This window comes from Oncorhynchus kisutch, linkage group LG6 (assembly GCF_002021735.2).
Source record: "Oncorhynchus kisutch isolate 150728-3 linkage group LG6, Okis_V2, whole genome shotgun sequence".
Lineage (NCBI taxonomy): Eukaryota > Metazoa > Chordata > Actinopteri > Salmoniformes > Salmonidae > Oncorhynchus > Oncorhynchus kisutch.
In genome coordinates, this window is record NC_034179.2 from 46,536,475 (window position 1) to 46,563,890 (window position 27,416).

Sequence of the window (27,416 nt, forward strand, 5' to 3'; positions counted from 1 at the left end):
TGGTAGATTTAAATCTCGTTCCATAGTGACAAATAACTATAATTCTCTCCTGAATTTCCCCTGCTTTGATGCTAAATTATGCCATTGCGATATGCTGTCCTTCCCTTTATCCTTCCCTTTATATAAACACATACACTGAAGAGCAACTTTCCTAAGTTCGCAGACAACCCATTGTTGTTTTATGCAAAAGAACTGAGACTGGATAGGACACACAGAGAGACTTATGCAAATGACTCTATCTGCCTGTGTGGGATACTAAAAAAAGGTCAATGTTCCTCCACTATCCCACTTAGGTAAATGCAGATGAGCACTAGTTGATTTGTGAAATTTCTATCCCAATACCAGCATGTTTTTAGAGAAAAAAAGGACATATTCACATAGTGCTATCTAAACCAGTGAGTGGAACAATTCTTCAATCCAGGTAATTATTATTATTTTATTTTTTTAATTCAAAATGAATAAATTACCTGTTCAAGTTTTACATACTTAAATTCAATGTAATAAAAAGCAACAACAAAAAATAGCCATTTCAACAAACTTTGTGAGTGTCTCTTGACTTGATTCATTTGGTTTTGACTGAGTTCAGATAGGGTGGAGAGCTGGAGTAACTGTGGTCAATACTGAATGGGGATACCCTCCAGCTTATGAATATTATAACAGCAATCACATGTCGGAGAAAATTTGAACGTAAACTGCATTAGAATAACCTCAATTTGATTTTACTGGTAGAGCTGTGTGCTGCACTGTCCCAGCGAAGTTACAATCCTTTAGGAAAATCAGCAGTATTTATCATTTACAGATATTAAGATGAGCACAGATGGTGTGGAACACTCAGAGGCTCACCATGAACAAGCAGGTAAGGATGTTTCACCTGATTTTCAATGTTTATTTTCAATTTGTGTGTTTGTCGCTAACTCTTGTCAGGTGTATCTGAACAAATTGTGATGTAAACTTTTCTCCTCCATTGCACCTGCTAAACATTTTTCTTGGTGATGGTGGTGTTTAAAACAAAATAGCCTTACAGAATTTTCCTTTAAATTTCTGCTTATTCGTATCCACTGTCCTCATGGATTTTGGATGCATGGGTATGTGGCGCTTCCATGCAGAGCATGAACATTTTACATTGCTATGGTTATTTTAATCCTAAAAGTTTCTTTCTGAAGTAGTTATGGTGTGTCTGCACATTTGTTTTGTAGCTTTAAGCTATATTTTCCACAAACTCTCTAGTATTTAGTGAGGCGTTAGGGTGTATTGATTACCACAGTGTGAATAGTGAATTATTATTTCTCTGTATAACCTTATCAACAGTAAACATCTCCCTCAATAACACTTTACGATGAACAAGTGTTTCTGAAATAGGATGTGTTGATTCTGTCCGTTGGAGGCTCTACCAGGATGTGCTGTCTGTACCTCAAGCTGTTTGCAGAGAAGCTGCCACATCCCCAGGCTATTAGGTGACATGGGAGAGGTGGTGAAATACGGAACAAACTCAATGAAAATGTGGAACTTGGATTCAGAGTGTATGGAAGTGAATTCATTGTTTTAAAGTTTTGGACATAATCTTACAAAAATCGTTTTTTAATCCGTTTCCATCATGATGTTGCCCCAGCTTCATTCATATTATTCAAACAAATCAATGTAATACAATTGGGCTAATTTGAGTACACTAGGAGTAGAAACATTGGCGAATGTGTTGAGAGAACTCAGGAATGAATGTTAGTTGAACTTTCCTGCTCCAAGGTTGAGAAACCTTGAAATATGAGTGCAGCAGTAGCTGATTGCATTAACCTTTCAAGTTGAATCAACTTCACCTCATAGGATCACATCAGGATCACACCAGCTATGAATTTCATGTAATCTAACACTAATAGCCACAACGCTACGCAATACCATCAGTTAAGAGAGGAAAATATCACTATCGTTTGCCCTGAGAGCAATGTCATCATGAATCCCTTCCCACAGCTTACAGTTCATTGTTTTATTGTATTTTTCAACACAAATGAACCAAAATTAATCAAACAACATAACTCCCTAATATTTTTTTTCTTTCAATGAAAGGTCTGTATGAAATAAGATAAGATAGTTCTCTGTGTGTTAATTGTACCTTTGAGAGGATATCCCCTAAGCAAATTCATGAATAGTAATTGTATAATCTACTAGAGCATGGAGACCTTTTATCGGTTTCAAGTTTTAGTGTCACATACACACGTACAGTAAAATGCCTTTCTTGCAAGCTCTAAACCCAACAATGTAGTGATCAATAACAATGTACAGTGCATTCGGAAAGTATTCAGACCTCTTGACTTTTTCCACATTTCATTATGTTGCAGCCTTATTCTAAAATATATATTTTTTGTCCCCTCATCAATCTTCACACAATACTCCATAATGACAAATGTTTGCTAATTTATTAACAATTTTAAAACTGAAATATGACATTTACATAAGTATTCAGACCCTTAACTCAGTACTTTGCTGAAGCACCTTTGGAAGTGATTACAGCCTCGAGTCTTCTTGGTATGACACTACAAACTTGGCAATCCTGTATTTGGGGAGTATCTCCCATTCTTCTCTTCAGATCCTCTCAAGCTCTGTCAGGTTGGATGGGGAGCGTCACTGCACAGCTATTTTCAGGTCTCTCCGGAGATGTTCGATCGGGTTCAAGTCCGGGTTCTGGCTGGGCCACTCAAGCACATTCAGAGACTTGTCCCGAAGCCACTCCTGTGTTGTCTTGGCTCTGCGCTTAGGGTGGTTGTCCTGTTGGAAGGTGAACCTTTGCCCCAGTCTGAGGTCCTGAGCGCTCTGGAGCAGGTTTTCATCAAGGAGCTCTCTGTACTATGCTCCATTCATCTTTCCCTCGAACCTGACAAGTCTCCCAGTCCCTGCCACTGAAAAACATTTCCACAGCATGATGATGCCACCACCGTGCTTCACCGTAGGGATGGTACCAGTTTTCCAACAGATGTGGCGGATGGTTTCATCAGACCAGAGAATCTTGTTTCTCATGGTCTGAGTCCTTTAGAAGCCTTTAACTGAGGAGTGGCTTCCGTCTGGCCACTCTGCCATAAAGGCCTGATTGGTGGAGTGCTGCAGAGATGGTTGTCCTTCTGGTAAGTTCTCCTATCTCCACAGAGGAACTCTGGAGCTCTGTCAGAGTGACCATCAAGGCCCTTCTTACCCGATTGCTCACTTTGCCCGGGCAGCCAGCTCTAGGAAGAGTCTTGGTGGTTCCAAACTTATTCCATTTAAGAATGATGGAGGCCTCTGTGTTCTTGGGGACCTTCAATGCTTCACCCTTCCCCAGATCTGTGCCTCGACACAATTCTGTCTCGGAGCTCTACGAACAATTCCTTCAACCTCATGGCTTGGTTTTTGCTCTGATATGCACTGTCAACTGTGGGACCATATATAGACAGGTGTGTGCCTTTCCAAATCATGTCCAATCAATTGAATTTACGACAGGTGGACTCCAATCAAGATGAATGGAAACAGGATACACTTGAGCTCCATTTCGAGTCTCATAGCAAAGGGTCTGAATACTTATGTAAATAACATATTTCGTTGTTTTTTTTGTTGATACATTCACAAAAACTTCTAAAAACCTGTTTTCCCTTTGTCATTATTATAAAATTACGCTGTGGGGCAACAAAGTGTAGAAAAAGGGAAGGACTCTGAATACTTTCCGAATGCACTGTCATACTACATAAGGTAGAACAAAAACAGATGAGAAAAACAAATAAGAAATTCAGAAACAGTCTATTTGCTGAGTTATCAATATTTATTGATGTATAACTACAATGATTAATTGCAGAAAGTGGCTTTCCAGATATAACTTTCAGAGGTGCATTGATTTCCACAGCAGTGTATCCTGGATGGAGGGCTTTGACACTTGATTCAGAAACTGTCAGTCCCATTACTGAAAACCTGACTGAGTAGTCATCCAGAGCATGCAACCAGACAGTCTATTCTGTGTCAACTCCATTACCATTACTATTAGTATGGTAATGTGTATTATGGGAAACAAAATCATAAGACACTTTTTATCAGAGATTTCAGAATTGCAAGGGGAGTGATATAACCATTATATGGAAGTTAAACCCAGTTCCATTATAGTTCTGGGTCTGGAGTTAGGGCTCTATTCAATCTGTAAAGCTGAAACATTTCTGAATCTGCAATAGAAATGTAAATACCTTTTTATTCATTTAACCAGGCAACTCAGTTAAGAACACATTTTTATTTACAACAACGGCCTAGGAACAGTGGGTTAACTGCTTCGTTCAGGGGCAGAATGACAGATTTTTACCTTGTCAGCTCGGAGATTCGATCTAGCAACCTTTCGGTTAGTGGCCCTATGCTCTAACCGCTAGGCTGCCTGCCATCCCACTTTGCAAAAATCACTCCACCATTTCCTAATTCTAATAGTTAGCCTAATTTCAGTTTATGTGGCAAAACAAGCAAGTATAGTGTAGAGAATCTTTGTACCATCTAAACCGCTGTGAAATATCTTTACCATAACCAAAAATATTGTATTTTCAGCTGTTTGAAGATGGTTTACAGAACCAAAATTAAAAGAAGAAAACATTTAACTGAAGAACGAGAAGCATAGAAATAGCTCACATAGAACAGATCCACTGCTTCTTAGACTTGCTTTCAATGAGAATGACAGATCAATAACACAATTTTATATGAATTTGGTTGGGTTGCCAAAGTTAGATATTGCGGCTTTAAAGGTAATTTTCGATTGAGCTGACATATGCAGCATTTACCGTGAATGCAGTCTTTGCTAAACCGGGAACATTGCCTTTAAATTTCAATCACGCTGTAAAGCTGAATTTCCGCTACGCGGAATGAATAGGTCTCTTAGTCCGTGTGTACAGTGCACCTGGGGGTCTGTAAACATTACAATGGAAGGGCCTGAAAAGGTTGCCAGGACTACGCAGCTGATTTGCATGGCTTGATGATTTCCATACTGGAGGGTTGGCCTCTGAACAGGGTGGTGGGGGGGGGGGGAGATTTCCATACTGTGGGTCGAGCAGGCACATCGCTCGCCACAAACTCCCAGAGGTTCCATTTGAAATTCAAATGAGGGAAGATTACCTGTCACAGCAGACCTTTGCACTCTCTGTCTGTCACATGGTATTGTTGTATTGAAGGGAGGGTGCCAGTGTAGGGTTAAAATTATCATAACCTTCTTAATCACTCCATATGGTGGTGAATCATCCATATGGCTGTATTGAATTTATACATTATACCCCTGATTAGGATAGATATGATTAGTGCCAAGAAGCTGTATCTTGTATATTATTATCCTATATATTGATCAAATTCAGGGCATGGTGTCTCTGTGTGTTGTTTATTATAACACATTATAATAAATGTCATGAAATAGCATTCATAAATTATTTTAAATAAACAAGTACTTCATCATTTGTAAACATTTATAAATAATTACAAGTGTTACGAGCGTAACAATTTATAAACGTTTATAAAAAAGTATTCTAGTTTATAAAGCATTATGAACAAGCATTATATATATATATATATATATATATATATATATATATATATATATATATATATATATATATATATATATATACAGTGGGGCAAAAAAGTATTTAGTCAGCCACCAATTGTGAAAGTTCTCCCACTGAAAATTTTCATCATAGGTACACTTCAACCATGACAGACAAAATGAGAAAAAAAAAGAATTTATTTGCAAATTATGGTGGAAAATAAGTATTTGGTCACCTACAAACGAGCAAGATTTCTGGCTCTCACAGACCTGTAACTTCTTCTTTAAGAGGCTCCTCTGTCCTCCACTCGTTACCTGTATTAGTGGCACTTGTTTGAACTTGTTATCAGTATAAAAGATACCTGTCAACAACCTCAAACAGTCACACTCCAGTCACACTCCAAACTCCACTATGGCCAAGTCCAAAGAGCTGTCAAAGCACACCAAAAACAAAATTGTAGACCTGCACCAGGCTGGGAAGACTGAATCTGAAATAGGTAAGCAGCTTGGTTTGAAGAAATCAACTGTGGGAGCAATTACTAGGAAATGGAAGACATACAAGACCACTGATAATCTCCCTCGATCTGGGGCTCCACGCAAGATCTCACCCCGTGGGGTCAAAATGATCACAAGAACGGTGAGCAAAAATCCCAGAACAACACGGGGGGACCTAGTGAATGACCTGCAGAGAGCTGGGACCAAAGTAACAAAGCCTACCATCAGTAACACACTACGCCGCCAGGGACTCAAATCCTGCAGTGCCAGACGTGTCCCCCTGCTTAAGCCAGGCCCGTCTGGATTGTATATATATATAGCATTATATACAAGCATTTATAATGCCTTATTCATGAAAGTTATTAGAAAGGATTTAATGATTTGCTTAGTATTCCCTCTTGTAGCTTAATTATTATAAACCATCCGTACCAGTGATGTGCAACTTTGATGGGGGTGGGGGCTACAAAAAAACCTGAACTCATAATCAGGGGCCGCAGTAGCTTGCGGGTCTGCGTACCCACATCCATACCCACACATGCAGTGAGAGCTGGCCCTAGTCTTTTGGAGGCCCTAAGTGAAATTTAGTTGAGTTGGGTCCCCCCCACCTTGTGAGCAAAACCTTTTAGGACCCCACTTAACAGTGGAGAGATATCCTGCAATTTTGCCATGGAAAGAAGAAAACATTTTGTACTTTTAAAGACATTTTGCTGCAATTCTACACATTTTTGCCATAGGGCAGAGAGGACCGCCAGTTGCCCATCCCTGAGCCATGCTGTTATCCAGAGCGCTACTTCATGTGTAGGCCTATTCTTAGAAACTAAAGGTAGTTTAACCCAGTGTAGCCCTAATATGCTAGGAAGGGCATTGTGATATTTGGCTGTCTAATATTTGTTATTTACTTTCTCCTGCAGACATCGAACAAAGACAAGTGAGTATAGAAAACACATTTAAGTCTAACTTCAGATTAACTCTCCATAAATGGGAATTCATTCAAGTGGGAGCTACTTTCCGCCTGAGAACAGATTTATAGTAGGACGTTACAGGAAAACCATGTTTGCAATTTATTCTATATAGAAAAACTTGAAAGGTTTTTACTTCATGCCATATGTCTTGAGACAATTGGTACTTGTATGATTTTATAAGAAAAACATTGATTGTGAAGTCAATCCAAACTGAAAGTAATGTACGATAGACAGTGTAAATAATGTCATAAGAACTTCTACTATCGTATTACAGGAACTGAATAGACTGCTGGACAGTTAAACTAAGATCATCAGATTTTTCACACAACTGTTTATATACCTCAAAATGTCTTCTTATTATTCGTAAACTATGTATTTCCAATTGGCATTGGGAGATTGTTAGAGGTTTATTGTTTTAGTCCTGGGGGTTACAGAAACTGCCCTGAGCCCCGGTGAGACATTTGCATACTGCACTGCCTGAGGGGAGTTGTGTTTATCACAGTTTGTATCTTGTTAAACAAGTCCAGCAGCCTAACCCAACCGGTCCACACACACACACACACACACACACACACACACACACACACACACACACACACACACACACACACACACACACACACACACACACACACACACACACACACGCGTGCACACGCACAGACAGAGATACACATACACACATAGACAGAGAGACAGACACACACACTGTGATCTATGACAACATAGGCCAAATGTCAGCCTGGTTGTTCCATGTCAATTGGTCATACACAATTGATATGCAGATTTCCATTGAAAAAGACAAGACAGTGTTAATGGACTGTTATTCTTCTAAAGACAATGTCAACATCAGACAGCAGGAAGTAGGAAAGTGAGTAATACTGTCATGTGATTGGTTCACAGATTAAAACAGAGAACCTCAACGACTCTCTCCATGCACACAAAACATGTCACCCGGCACAAGGATCCCCAATACCTGGAGTCCAGGCAAGCCAGCTGTCAGTGGTAGGTCACGCATCTTCTGTCTCAGTAGATCATATGTATCTAGTGTCTTAAAATATGAGTGCTGCCCTAGGATCAGTTTTACCTTTTAAATCACAATATATATGATTATATAGACAGGGGGGGACCTGATCCTAGATCAGCACTCCTACTCTATTACGCTTGATACAGTGCCTTCAGAAAGTATTCACACCCCTTTACTTTTTCATATTTTGTAGTGTTACAGCCTGAATTTAAAATGGATTCAAGTGTTGGCTTAAATAACCTTGAAAATCTATGGCAAGTCAATGGCTGTCTAGCAATGGTCAACAACCAACTTGACAGAGCTTGGAGAATTAAACAAATTATAATCAGCAAATATTATACAATCCGGGTGTGCAAAGCTCTTAGACACCTACCCAGAAAGACTCAAAGCTGTAATCAAAGTTGAAGGTGAATTTAACATATATTGACTCAGGGGGTTGAATACTTATCTAATCAAGATATATAGGTGTTTTATTTTCATTCATGTTTTACAAATGTTAGAATTTCTCTCCCACTTTGACATTACAGAGTATATTGTGTAGATTACAATTACATCCATTTTAATCCCACTTTGTAAAACAACAAAATGCGGGACAAAGTCCAGGGGTGTGAATACCTTTTAAAGGCACTGTATATACTGCCCAATGTTTAATGTCACGTAAAGCTATGATTATTGATCATTTTCTAAGAATAGGAGGAAATGGTCATTCTGTAAGGAATGTATTTTGTTGGTTGTTTTTTGGTTTACATCCAGGTCTCTCTTGCAAAATATATTTTATCTAAACGAGACTCATCTGGATAAATAAAGATTAAATAAATGAAAAATCTAAGATAGTATTTCTGTTTCCACAGGAGCTCCCCTCCCTCCACACCATGCCACAGCTGGTGCTTATGTCAGGCTCTCACCACCTCTCATCCCCCTCCTCCTTCCTCCTCTCTCAGACACAACATACGGGGCATCAAGGTAAACATGTATCATGTAAACTTTCCCACAGTTCCCAGTTTTTCCAGATACAGTATACCAGTTTGAGGACTCTGAAAACCAGGAGAGAATAAGCAGGGAGGGAATTCTCCAACTGGGAATCCTTCAATGAGGATTTCTGAAAAATCTGGGAATTTTACAATATCTATGATACTTCTCCAAACAAATTGTATCAATAACCATTTTTTCCCCCTGTGTAGCACTTCTGCAGCAGAACCTGCACAACTTTCCCACCCAGAGCCAGTCAGGTCTCCTCCAGCATCAGCCTGGGTTAGCACTAACACCTCAGGTAAAAATCATACCTCTTACACCAGTTGACATTATTAGCTGTAAGTCAAGTGACCACATTTGCTGAGTAGATTAAAGGGCAACAATATAGGTTATGCATCCGGATCCTTGAACTTGATAACCGAATGATCTTTTTACAGGACATACCATGAGAGGGATAAGGTCTTACAGTATCATGGAACTTTCACTGACATCAGTCAGATATACACTGAGTGTACAAAACATTAAGAACACCCTCCTAATATTGAGTTCAGGGCCGGTCCTTGCCATTTTTGTCGAGACCAAAAAAATGCCGCCCCGCAAAATTAGAATAGTCCCAGTAAGCAAAATTACGTTTAAAAGACATTTAAAATATGTTTTTTTCCAGATTGTGAAGTTAGTTTAAATTTAGGTTCTGAATGAAATGTGAAAATACATATTTTCCGTACGTTTAAAATACATATTTTCCAGTAAGTTGAAAAGGCATCTTTTCCAGACATGGAAAAATACGTATTTTCCGGTCATTGAAATCAGGTTAATTTTGGTTCTGAATAAAAGTTGAATAGTTGTAATTTATTTAAAAAAATCTGAACCAAACATAGACGTCTATGATTGGTTCCGATTTGGTCCGGACTGGACCAAAAACCAATGACCGTGGATGTAGAAATCAAGGCCGGTCCGGACTGCACCAAAATAAGACATCAAAAAGGTGTTGGCGTCGGGCCATGCTTACTGAGGTGTAGCCTACAGTGTTGCCTGAAATTGTGTTTCATGAATGGCCATCCACGTGGTATTGTAGAGTCCATGCCAGATTGTCCAGGACCCAGTTGCACAGGGTGGGGTCGAGACCCAGGGTCTCGAGCATAAAGATGAGTTTGGAGGGTACTAAGTAATTAAATGCTGAGCTGTAATCGATGAACAGCATTCGTACATAGGTATTCCTCTTGTCCAGATGGGTTAGGGCAGTGTGCAGTGTGATTGCGATTGCTTCGTCTGTGTACCTATTTGGGGCGGTAAGCAAATTGGAGTGGGTCTAGGGTATCAGGTAGGGTGGAGGTGATGATGATCCTTGACTAGTCTCTCAAAGCACTTCATGATGACGGAAGTGAGTGCTACGGGGTGATAGTCGTTTAGCTCAGTTACCTTAGCTTTCTTGGGAACAGGAACAATGGTGGCCCACTTGAAGCATGTGGGAACAGCAGACTGGGATAGGGATTGATTGAATATGTCCGTAAACACACCACCAGCCAGCAGCCTTGCGAGGGTTAATACATTTAAATGTTTTACTCACTTTGACTGCGGTGAAGGAGTCCGCAAGTTTTGTAAAACACAAAAAAAGACAGTGAAATGTTATATATGCCCTTCCGTGTGATAGGCCCACCATTTGTAAAACAGGTCATTGCATTCGCTTTATTAGTCCTGATTCCTGTGACTAATGGATGTGACTATTTGCAATGTGTTCACACAGCGGGAAATGCATAAATATTTTATTTTTCTGCTATGATCAGCTTGTCAAAAATGTACGGATACAAACTTGAAAGCACTAATCATGACAATTATGCAAAGGTCCTGTACAACAGTTGTGAATGTCCATAACATATTTTCCATTTTACTTTGACCTGTCCTGGTTTTTGGATATGTTGTTTGTTAACACGGCAGGGCCTTTTTTATTTGATTGGGTGCGCATGATGTACAAAGTGTCAGTCTCATTACATTGTCATACATGTTATCTCAAGCCTGTAGGCTACAGAAAAGGCCACATACTCTTTCTACCATATCCTATACGTGCTACATGATTTATGTTACATTCGTTGGTGGAGCGCCGCAGCGATGCATCTCTCCAACAGCACCCTGGAGAGGCGCGCTGGGAATGGACAAGCTAAATATTTTGACAAAGTGGGTACTGCTTATCACATGGCAGCTAAAAAGCCCTATTGCCATTGCTTGAGAGAAATTGTAATTGTTAAGGGGCAGAATTAGGCCTATGTGAGGTTTTATGTGTTGTTGGAGGTGCGTCTTGCTAAGTTTAGCTCAGAAAATGCCGCCCTCGTCAATTTGTCGCCATAGGCGGACACCTAATCGTGCCTAATGAGTGGGCTGGCCACCCCTTTTCCCCTCAGAACAGCCTCAATTCGTCAGGGCATGGACTCTACAAGGTGTCGAAAGCGTTCCACAGGGATGCTGGCCCATGTAGACTCCAATGCTTCCCACAGTGTTGTCAAGTTGGCTGGATGTCCTTTGGGTGGTGGACCTTTCTTGATACACACGGGAAACTGTTAAGTGTGAAAAACCTAGCAGCGTCAAACCAGTGTGCCCGGCACCTACTTAAATACTGTGTCTTGCCCATTCACCCTCTGAATGGCACATGTCGTGTCTTTACTATCATTAAATTGAAGACTTAGTTTTATCAAAGATTCTCTGTAATTAGTATTACGCGATTAGACTGATTAATCATGTAACCGTAATTAACTAGGAAGTCGGGGCACCAAGGAAAATATTCAGATTACAAGGTTATAATTTCCCAATATAACCTTTCAGATATTTTCATATCTGTTCCATAGTCTTCTGATTAATGAATTATTTACTTTACCTCACGTTAGTTTAATTCCAAACGTCGTAAATTGTTGGTTATCTGCACGAACCCAGTCTTCACTATGAGTCATACATACATCAATTGTCTTAAATCATTTATTTATTACTAACTAAGTAATTCACAGAAATGCATAAACAAAACAACAAAGTAAATATGGTTACAAGAAATGATAGGAAATGTGCCCTAGTGGACTAAACCGGCAACGCGGCTTGGTGGACAAAAGGGGGAGTCAGCTGAGAAGTCACGAGAGTGATAATTATAACAATTGAAATGCTAATCCTTTGCACATGAATGCTCACTCATTCGGGAACAATTGCAATCAATATATATATTTACGCTCAGTGTGTCATCTTGATCGCTGTTGAAAAGTTTGTTTCTGTTGGAGAGTTTTGTCCTCTCTCTCTCTCTGTCTCTCTCTGTCTTGGTTAGAGGGGATAGTTCAGAGTGACATTCATTTATTTGTTATAGAATGGATGTTTCAGCTGTTGTCGTTCTTCGCGTTCAATGATACCGAATTCCTAGCTGCAGACTAGTAATTAATATCAAAGACTTGTTCTTATTCTGTCGGTATCGATAGTCTAAGAGTTTAACCACGTGGTATGGTTAAAAGATTCAGCAATGGTCTACAACCTTTGTACTCCCGTGATTGAGAGAAACATGGTCTGGTGATAATTTCTCAAAGTTGGGTTTTATTCAGAATTGCAGAAAAGGGGCTGTCCCAGGATGCCTGACCCTAACTGGGCTCAGGGGCGGTCCTCTGATTCAGTTAACCTCTCTGAACCACCCATACCGGAGCCGGGATAATTGTCATCAGCAACGCGGAAATAGCATAGCGCCACAGTCAGATAATATTACTAGAAAATATTCATATTCATGAAATCACAAGTGCAATATTGCAAAACACAGTTTAGCCTTTTGTTAATCCACCTGTCGTCTCAGATTTAGAAATGATGCTTTACAGCGAAAGCAATACAAGCGTTTGTGTAAGTTTATTGATCGCTCAACAAAACAATAAGTACACTTAGCATCAGGTAACTTGGTCACGAAAATCAGAAAAGCAATCAAATTAACCGTTTACCTTTGATGATCTTCGGATGTTTTCACTCACGAGACTCCCAGTTAGACACAAATGTTCCTTTTGTTCCATAAAGATATTTTTTTATATCAAAATACCTCCATTAGTTTGGTGCGTTATGCCCAGGAATCCACCGGAAAGAGAGGTCACGACAATGCAGACAAAAATGACAAATTATATCCATAATGTCCACAGAAACATGTCAGACGTTTTTTATAATCAATCCTCAAGGTGTTTTTCAAATATCTATTCGATACTATATCAACCGGGACAGTTGGCTTTTCACTAGGACCGGGAGTAACAATGGCCGCCTTTCTCTTTTGCGCACAATTCACTCTGAGAGCCCCCACCTATCCACTTACGCAATGTGGTCGTTCACGCTCATTCTTCAAAATAAAAGCCTGAAACTATGTCTGAAGACTGTTGACACCTTGAGGAAGTGACAGGAAAAGGAATATGGTTGATATCCCTTTAAATGGAGCAATGGGAGGCGATGGAACATGGAGTTTTTTCTCAGGGTTTCACCTGCAATATCAGTTCTGTTATACTCACAGACAATATTTAGACAGTTTTGGAAACTTTAGAGTGTTTCCTATCCTAATATGTCAATTATATACATATTCTAGCATCTGGTCCTGAGAAATAGGCCGTTTACTTTGAGAACGTTATTTTTCCAACGTAAAAATAGTGCCCCCTAGCTTCAAGAGGATAAACTCAAAAGGGAATTGGCATTTCCTTCATTAAACAGTCCAAAATCACATTGTAAAATTGTGTAAACAGTATCATACTCACTCATTCATCTTATACAACAATTAGATGTAAACGTCATATCTGAGGCTGTTATATAAACAGCGTTATGGTAATGTGGCCACACCGTCTCACATGAGCTTCCCCAAAATGTAACAAACGGAACAGTTCGTAGCTGGATTCTTACCGATCTTTTATACCTACTCCAGAACATGAAATTTGTTCGGACCTCGAGTTCTGTGAGGTGGAAGAAATTCCTTTGTTCTCTATGAAACGTCACTCTATCTCTGTACTGTGTGGCCATGAGGAGATCCTCAGGAATTTACGACCTCTCTCTGACCACAGAAGCCTAGTTGAAGGAGGAAAGGGGGAGGCAGGGAGAGGGGGGATGGGCTTGCTGTTCCCAAAGAGCGCAACGTCATGACACACACATACACAATCCATGTCTCAATTGTCTCAAGATTTAAAAATCCTTCTTTAACCTGCCTCCTCCCCTTCATCTACACTGATTGAAGTGGAATTAAAAGGTGACATCAATAAGGGATCATAGCTTTCACCTGGATTCACCTTGCAGTCTTTGTCATGGAATGAACAGATGTTCCTACTGTTTTGTACACTCAGTGTAGTGATGAGGAAATACGAAGAGAACATTTGCATATCACAAAAACATGTTACATTTCCATATGAACAAGGTTTCTAACACTGCTAAAATTTTCACATAGCTGAACACATATACAACACTTTCTATCATCCATTTAACCATTTTTCTCCTCCTTAAAGGCAATGAGTCGGTCGGGCCTGACGTCGTCGTCCATGGAAGGACACGTGGACATGTCCCACCTGCAGGTCCCCAAACACATCGGGGCCCCCCAGCAGGACGATCCCAGCGACCTAGAGGAGCTGGAACAGTTTGCCAAGGCCTTCAAACAGAGACGCATCAAACTGGGCTTCACCCAGGTACAGACTGAGGACCACTGGCTCAAAATACAAGATAGCTTTATTTGTATTTTTGCTATCTTGTTATTTTCCCTAAGCCCCAGACACCACACATACCGGCAGTGCCGTTTCTAGGCGTAAGCTAAATAAGCAGCCTCTTAGGGCCTCACAGCCAAACCCCAAAAAAATTCAATAAAATGTGGTTTTATTTTTAGAAAGTCAGTGGGGGTCTCAACTTATTGTTAGTTAGTATTGTAGAATACACAATGTGCAATTTAGAAATTTGATGGTGCATCAAATGTTTTCCTCTTGTTATGTCAGTCACTGTCAGTCACTCAATAAGCCCACGTCAGCTAACATTTGATAGATTTCTAGGTAAGTTAGTCTAGCCAATTATCTAAATATTGTAGTAATCATGGCTGAATTACTGACCAGGAATGCAAGGCACATGCCAATGGGCCCTGAACTCTTTTTGTTAGTCACTCTCACTCAGATATCATATAAACATGGCATAAGTCATGGCAAAGTCAAATGTTCCTGTCAGCCCTGGGATTTGAAGCTACTGCCTCGCTCTGATTATTGTTATGCCACCTAACTTCTGTACTTGGTGTACTTGATCACTTTGAAATAGTTGTAACACACACAGTGCAAAGACAGTAGTGAAGTGACATGTTTTCTGTAGTCAAACTACTTCAAAGAGATAACATTAATATTTGAAAGTTTGCCATAATCAGATTCAAATATATCCTGTGTGTGTTCCAGGGTGATGTAGGCCTGGATATGGGGAAACTGTATGGGAATGACTTCAGTCAGACTACCATCTCCCGCTTCGAGGCACTCAACCTGAGCTTCAAAAATATGTGCAAGTTGAAGCCGCTACTGGAGAAGTGGCTGAGCGACGCAGGTACTATAGTGTATAACATATTTTGCTGATGTCTTTACACACTTGTACTGTTGATTTCTATGCCGAGGGGATATTTATTTTGTTTTATTGGCTCAAAAAAATAATTTTAAATCATGTTCCCTATCTCTTTCCACATCAGAGAATTCTCCCTCTGACTCTATGGCCAACGTTGCCTCTCTACCCCCCCTGATGGAAGGCTATGGAAGAAAAAGGAAAAAGAGAACAAGCATTGAAACCAACATCAAGTTCACCCTGGAGAAACGCTTTCTTGACGTGAGTTAACTCTGTCTATCCCCTAACATTGTACCCTGCACTTCCAACCATAAATACATAATTTAGGAACTGTTGATATCATTTGTATTTAAAAACACTTCATGCAGGGAGCAAAACAATCCACCTTCATGCATATTGTTGTGGCACTTGAGTGACTACATAGCAGCCATTTCAAAGTTAGTTGCAATGTTGATACATATGATATGGCTTATTATAAGACATTATAGAAGCTCATGCATGCTTATAATAAGTCATTATAGAAGCTCATGCATGCTTATAATAAGTCATTAGCATTGTACTTGCAGGCTTTACAGTTAACTACCAAGGTTTCTTTTCAGAACCCTAAGCACAACTCAGCGAAGATCACAATTATATCAGAGCAGCTACATATTATATGCCATATTATAAGGCATTATAAAGGTTCATAGATGCTAATAGCACCTACAGTAATACCATTATACCCATGTTTCTATTCAGAACCCCAAGCCTAACTCGGAGGAGATCACGCTGATCTCAGAGCAGCTGTCTATGGAGAAGGAGGTGGTGCGGGTGTGGTTCTGTAACCGTAGACAGAAGGAAAAGAGGATCTACTGCCCTGTGTCCACCTCATCCATGAAATCACATAACTTCAACCCCAGAATGGTTAGCTTTAAATCTCTTAGTGATAATGTTTTGGGAAAATGTTGTATGTTTTTTTCCTGATAGTAAAGTGGCCAGCTAGGAATATGTACAGTAGCTCTATATTTTCAAGTCAATCTGAAAGCCTATATATTTTTAAGGGGGGCTGAACTTTCTGATTTGGCCACATTTTTCGCCTTGGTCATTAAGAAGTTGCCCAGTCAAGCTATTGCTTTCACCAATTAGCGTGGCTGGTGTGCCACTGTGGCAAAGTTGATTTTAGTTCGGGGCCGTCAATAAATTACACATTGTAAATGCTTTCAATATTTTTATATGAATTTTTACAGTTTATAGTTGTTTTGAGGTTTTTAAGTCATTGAAATTTAGAGCTATTAACCTTTTAAAATATTGTCTCATGTACATTGTGTAATTTACTGATGGTCCCTAACAAGACCCATAGGGATATCATGGGCATTATGATTGGGTCACGTGCAGCTGCACTCAAAATGGATTATTACTTGGGTGCTTCCAGCTGTGGGCATATGGGCAGGATTGAAGGTACCCTTCATTCCGTGACATACCTTTTTTCCCTATAACCTCGCAAATTTCAGTTTTGGATGAGACTGACTTGATGACCAACATTATAATATTTTATATAGTGTCCATTTTGACACTAGAATAAATGTTTCTGACTCCTATCGATAGCACGTAGGCCGTTTTCAAAACGAGAAGTTGCTTTTTAGGGGCTTTCGCTCTTCACTGGTATATGATAAGATTTGTGTAATAATGCATTATTATATTAATAGTAATTCACTACAACATTTTCAGTACATTGTCTTGTTTTTTCCCCACTAGCCTTCATGTAACACCCTGTTTCAGGCCTCCACGTCCAGATCATACAGCCCTCTTGCTTCAGGAGGAGGCAAGTGTCACCATATGCACTTCATATAATCTGTATTTAAGACAACTTCATATACAGTGGGGTCCAATGGTTGACACCCTTGATAAAGATGAGCAATAACGACTGTATCAAATAAATAATTGAAAGGTTATATTGTATGCTCCAAAAAATGAAGAGATTATATTATTTTATACTAATTCAATTGCTCAGAAAAGGAGATTTTCTGTAACAAGTAATGTTTTTTTCTCAAAACGTTAGGGGTCAAAATGATTGACACCACTAAAAATTTGACTACTTTAATTTATGACAAAATGTAGTATTTGGTCCCATTGTAATGCCATGCGACTGCCCCAGGCGCAGGAGAGCGGAAACGGATTGACACCGGTTGAGTTTAATAATCATAAACCACCGTAAACAGAATCAATACAATAAACGGGTCAAACAAAACCCAGTACACACCAGCATAACGTGCACAAGCACTACAACAAACAATTCCAGACAAGGACATGGGGGGGAACAGAGGGTTAAATACACAACATTGATGGAATTGATGGAATTGGAACCAGGTGTGATGGAAGACAAACCGCAGACCCAGCTTCCAGCAGGGCAGGTGGAGGGGCAGGTTTCGGGTCCAGAGCCAGACCCGGTCCCGGGGTCTCAGTGCGGTGGCGATCTGCGTTCTCCTTTTGCGCGTCACGGCCTGCTGAAGGTAGACACGGACTCCTCCGCGTGCCTGAAACAGTCGTCTGAAACAGTCGTGCATACTGGTACCCCAGTACGCACTGGAAGGAAGAGAGGTTAGTGGAGGAGTGGCGGAGTGGCGGAGTGAATTCTGTGCCATCTCGGCCCAGGGCACGTACGCCGCCCACTCCCCCGGCCAGTCCTGGCAATAGGACCACAGAAACCTACCCACATCCTGGTTCACTCTCTCCACCTGCCCATTACTCTCGGGGTGAAAACCTGAAGTAAGGCTTATCGAGACCCCCAGACGTTCCATGAACTTGGCCTTGGTCAACAGGTGCGACCATGGCCGCTGTGGAACGGGTAATGGGTGTAGCTTACCTCTGGGCAGGTGCCTAGGAGCCTTACACTGGGCACACACTGAGCAGGTGGAAACATAAACCCTCACGTTCTAGCCAAGGTAGGCCACCAGTACCTCCCGCTCAAACAGCGCACTGCCCGAACCGATCCCAGGATGACCAGCGGAGGGTGACGTGTGGGCCCAATAGATCAACCGGTCATGAACAGCAGACGGGACGTACAGACGCCCACCGTAACGCCTGCTCAATGTCCGTGTCCAGCTCCCACACTACCGGCGCCACCAGGCAGGAGGCGGGGAGTATGGGAGTGGGATCCATGGGCCGCTCCTCTGTGTCATACAGCCGGGATAATGCGTCTGCCTTCAAGTTCTGGGAGCCTGGTCTGTAGGAAAAACATGGCCCACCTTGCCTGGCGAGGGTTCAGTCTTCTCGCTGCCTGGATGTTCTCCAGATTGCGGTGGTCAGTCCAGATGAGAAAATGGTGTCTAGCCCCCTCAGGCCAGTGTCTCCATGCCTTCAAAGCCTTGACGACAGCCAACAGCTCCCGGTCCCCCACGTCATAGTTTTGCTCCGCCATGCTGAGCTTCTTTGAGAAGAAGGCACAGGGGCGGAGCTTCGGTGGCGTACCCGAGCACTGAGAGAGCACCGTTCCTATCCCAGCCTCGGACGCGTCCACCTCCACCATGAACGCCAGAGGGATCCGGATAGGCCAGCACGGGAGCCGAGGTAAACAGAGCCCTCAGGTGACTAAAAAGCCCTGTCCGCCTCAGCCGACCACTGCAACCGCACCGGGCCCCCCTTCAGCAGTGAGGTAATGGGAGCCGCTACCTGACTAAAACCTCGGATAAACCTCCGGTAGTAGTTGGCAAACCCTAAGAACCCCTGCACCTCCTTTACCGTGGTGGGAGTCGGCCAATTACGCACGGCTGAAATGCGGTCACTCTCCATCTCTACCCCTGAAGTGGAAATGCGATACCCTAGAAAGGAGACGGATTGCTGGAAAAACAAGCATTTCTCAGCCTTGACGTACAGGTCATGCTCCAACAGGCGACCAAGCACCCTGCGTACCAGGGACACATGCTCGGCACGTGTAGCGAAGTATATCAGAATGTCATCGATATACACCACCACACCCTGCCCGTGCAGGTCCCTGAAAATCTCGTCTACAAAGGCTTGGAAGACTGATGGTGCATTCATTAACCCGTACGGCATGACGAGGTACTCATAATGCCTCCCTGATCAAACCTGACCCTAATGGTCGACTATATAAGGCGTGAACGGGGAAGGGCACAACCACGGGAACGATGGGGATTCCTAAACTATAGGCGAACACTCTATCTATAAAGTTCCCAGCCGCGCCTGAATCGACGAGCGCCTTATGCTGGGAATGCTGGGAATGCAGGGAAAACTCAGAAAAAGTAACATAGACAAACATATGGGCAACAGAGGGCTCTGGCTGAGAATGGTGCCTGCTCACCTGGGGTGACGCCAGAGTGCCCTGCCTGTTACCTCGATGCCTGTTACCTCGATCCCCGGCAGTGTGACCTCTGCGGTCACAGATGGTGCACAAGCTGGAACCCCCTCCGTTCTCCCTGCGCACCGCCCCTCCCAGCTCCATAGGTATCGGAGAGGGGGTGCGGGGGGATGGAACCACCAGACCCCGATCTGAACGTCCGCGGGTAGACAGCAGGTTGTCCAGCCGGATGGACATGTCCACCAGGTGGTCAAACGTAAGGGTGGTGTCTCCACTCCCGACGGACGTCCTCGCACAGACTGCAGCGGTAATGGTCGATCAGGGCCCTGTTGTTCCATCCCGTGCCGGCAGCCAGGGTCCTAAACTCCAGGGTCGAACTCCTGGGCGCTCCTCGTCTCCTGCCTCAGATGGAAGAGGAGCTCACCCGCCGCTCGACCATAGGGCAGGTGGTTGAAGACTGCCCGGAAATGGCAGGTGAACTCCTCAAACTGGTTTAACGCCGCATCTCCCTCTCTCCATACGGCGTTGGCCCACTCCAGGGCTTCCCCGGTGAGGCACGAGACGTTGGCGGACAACCTCTCACGGCCTGACGGAGCTGGGTGGATGGTGGCCAGGTATAGGTCCAGTTGGAGAAGGAACCCCTGGCCCCTAAAATGAAGAGACTATATTATTTTATACTAATACAATTGCTCAGAGAATGTGTCACGGCTTCTAGGAGTAGTGGGTGGAGAAGTCAGGAGCAGAGAGCAGAGGTAGTTCTTTTAATCCAGAACAACAAGTAACGGTAACGCCAAACACTAAGGCGCGTCACTTAAACCAGCCCAAAAGCAGGACCAAACAGTCCGGAGAAAATAGTCCACGAGAATACATACCACATGAACAGAAAAACAAGCCTGCACAAAAGCAGGCGGGCATACCTGGTTAAATAGCCCAAATCAAAACCCAAACAAATCAGACAAAACTAACTGAAACAGAAACGGGGATCGGTGGCAGCTTGTAGACCGGCGACGACGAGTGACGAGCGCCGCCCGAACAGGAAGAGGAACCACCTTCAGCGGGATTCGTAACAGAATGAGATTTTCTGTAACAAGTAATATTTTTTTCTCCGTAAGGTAGGGGTCAAAATTATTGACACCCCTAAAAATTAGACTACCGTAATTTCCGGACTATAAGTCGCTACTTTTTTCCCACGCTTTGAACCTCGCGGCTTATACAATGACGCGGCTAATTTATGGATTTTTCCCGCTTTCACAAGATTCATGCCGCCAAAAAACTGAGCACCGTCACATAATGTGAAGTAAATCGAGTGCGCTCAAACTTCCCCTCATTCTGATTACGGTAGTCATTTTGTCACCCTCATCATGACAAAGACACAGAGAAATGCATATGATGCAGCTTTCAAGTTGAAGGCGATCGATCTGGCTGTTGGAAAAGGAAATAGAGCTGCTGCACGGGAGCTTGGCCTTAATGAGTCGATGATAAGACGTTGGAAACAGCAGCGTGAGGAACTGACTCAGTGCAAAAAGACAACAAAAGCCCTCAGAGGGAAGAAAAGCAGATGGCTCAAACTAGAAAATGAGCTTGAAGACTGGGTCAACACACAGAGAGCAGACGGCCGAGGTGTTTCAACTGTGCAGATCCGACTGAAACAATCGCCACCGCAATGAAGTTTGAGGATTTTAGAGGTGGACCATCGTGGTGTCTAAGATTTATGAGACGTAAAGGCCTGCCCATCAGGGTACGGACGAGTCTGTGTCAGCAGCTCCCTCCCGACTACGAGGAAAAAGTTTCAAACTTCCGCAAATTCACTGATGCAAAGATAGCGGAGCATTCCATCGGCATGACATCATAAATATGGATGAGGTTCCTCTGACGTTTGACCTGCCTCTCACTCGGACTGTCAACAGGAAATGCGAATCATCCGTCACGCTGAAAACAGCTGGGCATGAAAAAACGCACTTCACCTGTGTTCTGAGCTGCACCGCATCGGGAGAAAAGCTTCCACCGATGTAGATTTTTAAACGCATGACGATGCCAAAAGAAGATTTCCAGAGAGGAATTGTTGTGAAAGTCAACAAGAAAGGATGGATGATGGAAGGCCTAATGCATGAATGGCATACAGAGTGTTACGGCAAGCGACCGGGAGGATTCTTTCACAAGAACAAGGCATTGCTCGTGTTGGACAGCATGAGGGCCCACATAACAGATTCTGTGAAAGAAGCCATCAAGAGGACAAACTCAATTCCAGCTGTGATTCCTGGGGGCACAACAAAGTATTTGCAGCCACTCGACATCAGTGTAAATCGTGCATTTAAGGTGGCGCTCCGTGTTCACTGGGAGGCTTGGATGACAAGTGGGGAGAAATGCGTGGAGCATTGTCAAAAAATCCACTATTATCAACGGGTTTCGGTAAAGCCTATTTATTTTTGTTACAAGCCGTGTTTCATTTAAAAGCCTATTTATTTTTGTTACAAGCCATGTTTCGTTTAAAGGCTGTGTAAAGTTAATTTGTTTCAATGTACCGGTAGGCACCTGCGGCTTATAGACATGTGCAGCTTATTTATCTACAAAATACTTTTTTATTTTTTATTCAGTGGGTGCGGCTTATATTCAGGTGCGCTTAACAGTCCAGAAATGACGGTACTTTAATTTATGACAAAATGTAGTATTTGGTCCCATTGTAATGCGATGCTACTGGCAGCAGAGAAGTCAGGCGCAGGAGAGCGGAAACTGATTTACAACGGTTGAGTTTAATAATGATAAACCACCGTGAACAGAATCAATACAATAAATGGGTCAAACAAAACCCAGTACACACCAGCATAACGTGCACAAGCACTACAACAAACAATTACAGACAAGGATATGGGGTTAAAACCGAGGGTTAAATACACAACATGTAATTTGATGGAATTGGAACCAGGTGTGATGGAAGACAAGACAGAATCAATGGAAAATGAAAAGTGGATCGGCGATGGCAAAAGGTCGGTGACGTCGACCGCCGAACTCCGCCCGAACAAGGAGAGGGACCGACTTTGACAGAATTTGTGACACCCATATTGCTAGAATGCAATGACTACATCTAGTGAGAAAGTTAGAGGGTCAAAGATCATACCCCCAAGGCATGCTAAATTCTCACTGTTACCAAAGACAGGGGAGGTTAGCATGTGTCTCACCATTATTAACAAATCATTTAGGATTATCCATAATCATGGTAGCATCCACATTAATGTATAAGTGTTTAGAAACCTATCCTATTCTTATTTACAATAAAGGTGACTCCAAAATAATATAATACATGATTTACCATTCATATTTATTGGGTACAAAATAATCTGAAACACAACCAAAACTAACTGAAAATGCATCCAACAAGTTTTTAGAGTCACAAGCTTGATGTAGTCATTACGTCCAAGGAATATGGGACCAAACACTGTACTTTTGACTACTTTATTTATAAGAATCATTAGGGGTGTCAATAATGTTTATCCTGACCTTTTAACGTTTTTTTTGATTACTTGTTAAACAAAATCTCTTTCTCTGAGCAATTGTAGTAGTATAAATGTATTTCAGCATACAATATAGCTTAGTACTTGAATCATTCATTTTATAGTCATTATTGCTCATCTTTATCAAAGGTATCAGTCATTTTGGACCCCACCGTAGTCTGTAGTACTTAAGACCTGTAAAAGTGAAGGGCATGAAGACATTTGTGTGAAATCCACACTGTCTGAGAAATCTAACCTGTAAAACCTTCATCCATATGAAACTCACTGTATGAAGTCTCAAGCTTTCTCGTGAAGTGAGTGTGCATGTTAAATTGAGTTTATTCATTTGTGCTCTAGTGTCATCGAGTCCCTCTCCTAATAGTCCTGGTCATGGGCCTTCGCTCGGCACACTCTCGTCTGGCTCCCCTGCTTTGACCTCCCAGGTCAACCAATCCTTCAGCTCACCAGGGTAAGGGACTCACCTCTCACCACAGCCAAGCACATCTGAACAGATTGCACCCCATTACCCACAGTATATAGTACACTACATTTGACTAGAGCCCTATGGCCTGGTCAAAGGTAGTGCAATACATAGGGAATATGGTGTCATTTTAGAGACACCCAGAAGATTATTCTAATGCTGTAATGGCAACATGGCATTGTAACAGATGAGCGATGAATCTGTTATGTTTACGTTTCAGGTCGTGGTATCGCACATGGAACCCTATGCCCTATCACCACTGAGAAATCCTGCCTGTTGTGGAAGAGAACTAAAACTACCGATGTCAATGAAGGGAAACAGAAATGGATACAATCCATCAAACACACATATTGTCAAATGTCATATACAATACTTGGTCCCGCTTTAAATTAAGCTTCATGATGCCTTCATAAGCACTACATAAATGTGTTGCAAAGTATCTTTAACTGTATTTCATGGTTTATAAAGGGTTCATAAATGTGGCCTAACTATGTGACATAATCACCAATGTCAACTGCCATAACCCACTATGTCGAATGTGATATAAACATGTGCTTTATAAAAGGGTGACATGTTGTGCTGAAGCATGGCATAAGGTTCTAAAGTGATGTCATGTTAGTCACATTACTCCTAACCTCAAACACTTTGCGCAGAAGATCTGGTGGACCAACACATTAAACTTGGCCTTCATAAGTTAGGGTTAGGTTTAAAATCAAATTTTTGTTCTGTGAAGGGAGTAGTACACAGCGTTGTATGAGATCTTCAGTTTCTTGGCAATTTATCGTATGGAATAGCCTTCATTTCTCAGAACAAGAATAGACTGACGAGTTTCAGAAGAAAGATCTATGTTTCTGGCCATTTTGAGCCTGTAATCAAACCCACAAATGCTGATGCTCCAGATACTCAACTCGTCTACAGAAGGCCAGTTTTATTACTTCTATAATCAGAACAACAGTTTTCAGGTGTGCTAACATAATTGCAAAAGGGTTTTCTAATGATCTATTAGCCTTTTAAAATTATAAACTTGGATTAGCTAACACAACGTGCCATTGGAACACAGGAGTGATGGTTGCTGATGGGCCTCTTTACGCCTATGTAGATATTAAATTTTTTTCATCTACCATTTCCAGCTACAATAGTCATTTACAACATTAACAATGTCTACACTGTATTTCTGATCAATTTGATGTTATTTTAATGAACCAAAAATGTTAGATTTCTTTCAAAAACAAGGACATTTCTAAATGACCCCAAACTTTTGAACGGTAGTGTATGTGCTTACTGCACTACAGAAAATCTGCTCACCAAACAACAGTGCAGGGCATGCTCACTGAAATAAAGGGCAACTACACACAAAGAAAACTACATTTCTTAGATTTTTCCTAGACCTCAAAAGTCGTCCCCTGATGTGGTTTAAGCATTGTTGTGAACACAGCATTTTTTTGTTTTGTTTTTCTATTTGAAAAAAGTGTAAAAAAAAAAACCTGGCATAAACCAGAAAAAAATGGGGGAAATCCAAAACCTGGAAAAACAAAACGGTATTCGAGATAAAGACTGAAGGAGGCAAACATTTTTAAATGGCCTTTATTAAATAAAGGTTAAAAAAAATTAAAATGTATTTGACCACCGGAAAATGCATGTAGCCTATACAGTTGTATATGTTGGATTCAGTTGAGCTGCCCATGTACATTGTTTTGTTTAGTAACACTTTACTTGACACCCAGCGTCATAACAAGTTATGACACGGTCATAACCATATATGTCATAACACCTGACATAACATGGTCTTAACACTGTCATGACCCATATATTTACACCTGTTGTGGCATATATTGCATTATTTTATGGCTGGTTATGACACCTATTCAAATGTTTTGTCCCTGCCAAGAAGTTTCCTTTCATTTGAAAGTTTGTCCTTTGTCCTTTATTTTTGTTATGAATTCTTTACAGTCAGTAACTATTTTAAATAATTTTCTACTAACTTGTAGAACATATACTTTTTGACACGGTCATAAACCATTATAACTACCCTGTGTCACATGGACTAAGAAAATACACTTATGACACTACCAAGAAGCAGTATGACCATCATAATCATATAAGCAAGATAGGCCTATCACATACATGCCCTTACATCTGTCATCAGTCAAAAATAGTCTCCTCGTGCTCCTGAAATCTGTTTCTGTGTTCATCCCAGTCATTAGAAACAGAGCATTGGGGTAGGTGCATGTTTGACATCAATGTGTGCACAATTACAATGATAATTTAATATGGTACATTTCAGAAAATGTTATATAACACAAACAAGTAGGCTGTGGTGTAATGGAATGTTTTGCCTGGTGTGGTAGTTTTGTGGGTTTTGACACTCTTATGTAGGTGTCATAACCAGCCATACAATAACGTAATATATTTCACAACAGGTCTAAATTTGTGTCATGACAGTGTTGTGATCCTATTATGACAAGTTATGTCAGCTGTTATGACATATCATGACATGGTTATGATCATGTCATCATGTGTTAAGACCCTGGGTGTCAAGTAAAGTGTTATCGTATTGGGTACAGTGAGGTTAATTTGGATATTTTCTTTGTTATTCATCAGGGGTTCAGGTGTGACAATAATTGTGTACAAGGTGTACATAGTAAAAGACAGCAATCTTACATAATGATGATGTATATTGTTTTGTATTTGTATATATAATGTTTGCAAATATATTTAGGTTGTGAAATTATTAAATATTATAGAGGGGCCAGAACTTTAGAAAAATTAATTATTAACATAAAAAAATCTGCACTAGTATTTTTTAAGGAATGTTTCAGAAGTGCATCACACTTTAAAATCTGCAATGTGTTTCAGTGTGATCTATCAATGGTCCAATTCATACATTGTTACAGTTCATTACTTTCATTAAACACACTTTGTTACATTGTAGCTAGTTTTAGTGGAGTCTCTTGGGAGTGGGTAATTGAGGTCATTCTTGCAGGGACCTGTGGTGTGGGACAGCTATTGTCTTTACACTTTACCCATCAGAGGGGGGTATGTGGTGTAGATGTCTCCCAACTCTCTTAAAGAGAGATTTGAATCTAGATCCGTCTCTTTACACTTCACAAGTACTGTATCTCTCCTGGACCTAGTTTGGGTCATCAAAGTAGTATAGTGTAAATAGGCCATTTGTCACCTGTCTGCTTCATAGCTCTAAGGGTAATTAACTCAGTCCCAATGAGAAATTAGGAGGCCTGGGCCTAATCAAACATGGAAACACTAGTTTCCAAGAATGGGTTATGATGCTTGTAGACCCTGCACACTTGACTCGCCTTAATTGCCAGGCTTGTAATGCTTGTCACCTTGAAATCCAGACTGAATTCAGCACTGTTGCTCGTTTGCATGATTCAGTCTGTATTTTGAGGCTACCTGTCTTCAAATGCTATCAGGTAAACTTTTTGGTTAGGCTTAAAACAAAAATACATTTATATTGCTGGATTCAAACTTTCAACCATTGGAATCAGAGGCAGATGTTCATCCACCATCCCGTCCACAACACCCTAGCACAACCGAACCCCACTCTAAGGTAACAGCACTCACTGTTGCCCCTAGTGGCCGATTTCCACATCTTCTCCCAACAACCTCAAACATGGGGAA

At 41.4% G+C, this 27,416-nt stretch overlaps 1 protein-coding gene across 1 annotated transcript; it reads left to right on the forward strand.

Moving 5' to 3' along the window:
- The first annotated feature begins 282 nt into the window (after nucleotides 1-282).
- Nucleotides 283-26,708, forward strand: LOC109892160 (POU domain, class 2, transcription factor 3). Its single transcript, XM_020484594.2, has 13 exons — nucleotides 283-421; nucleotides 800-856; nucleotides 6,922-6,938; nucleotides 7,876-7,977; nucleotides 8,851-8,962; nucleotides 9,181-9,269; nucleotides 14,443-14,619; nucleotides 15,361-15,502; nucleotides 15,642-15,775; nucleotides 16,253-16,417; nucleotides 17,249-17,315; nucleotides 23,654-23,765; nucleotides 23,998-26,708. Exons 2-13 carry the CDS (start codon nucleotides 808-810, stop codon nucleotides 24,038-24,040), a joined length of 1,209 nt encoding a protein of 402 aa, XP_020340183.1. The 5' UTR covers nucleotides 283-421; nucleotides 800-807; the 3' UTR covers nucleotides 24,041-26,708.
- Nucleotides 26,709-27,416: the final 708 nt, after the last annotated feature.

Excerpts from the sequence above, each read along its gene's own strand:
- LOC109892160 (XM_020484594.2), top strand. The coding sequence starts at position 808 with ATGAGCACAGATGGTGTGGAACACTCAGAGGCTCACCATGAACAAGCA. Across the intron at positions 9,270-14,442 it reads GGTTAGCACTAACACCTCAG|GCAATGAGTCGGTCGGGCCT; the intron begins GTAAAAATCATA and ends TCCTCCTTAAAG. Across the intron at positions 15,503-15,641 it reads GAAGTGGCTGAGCGACGCAG|AGAATTCTCCCTCTGACTCT; the intron begins GTACTATAGTGT and ends TTTCCACATCAG.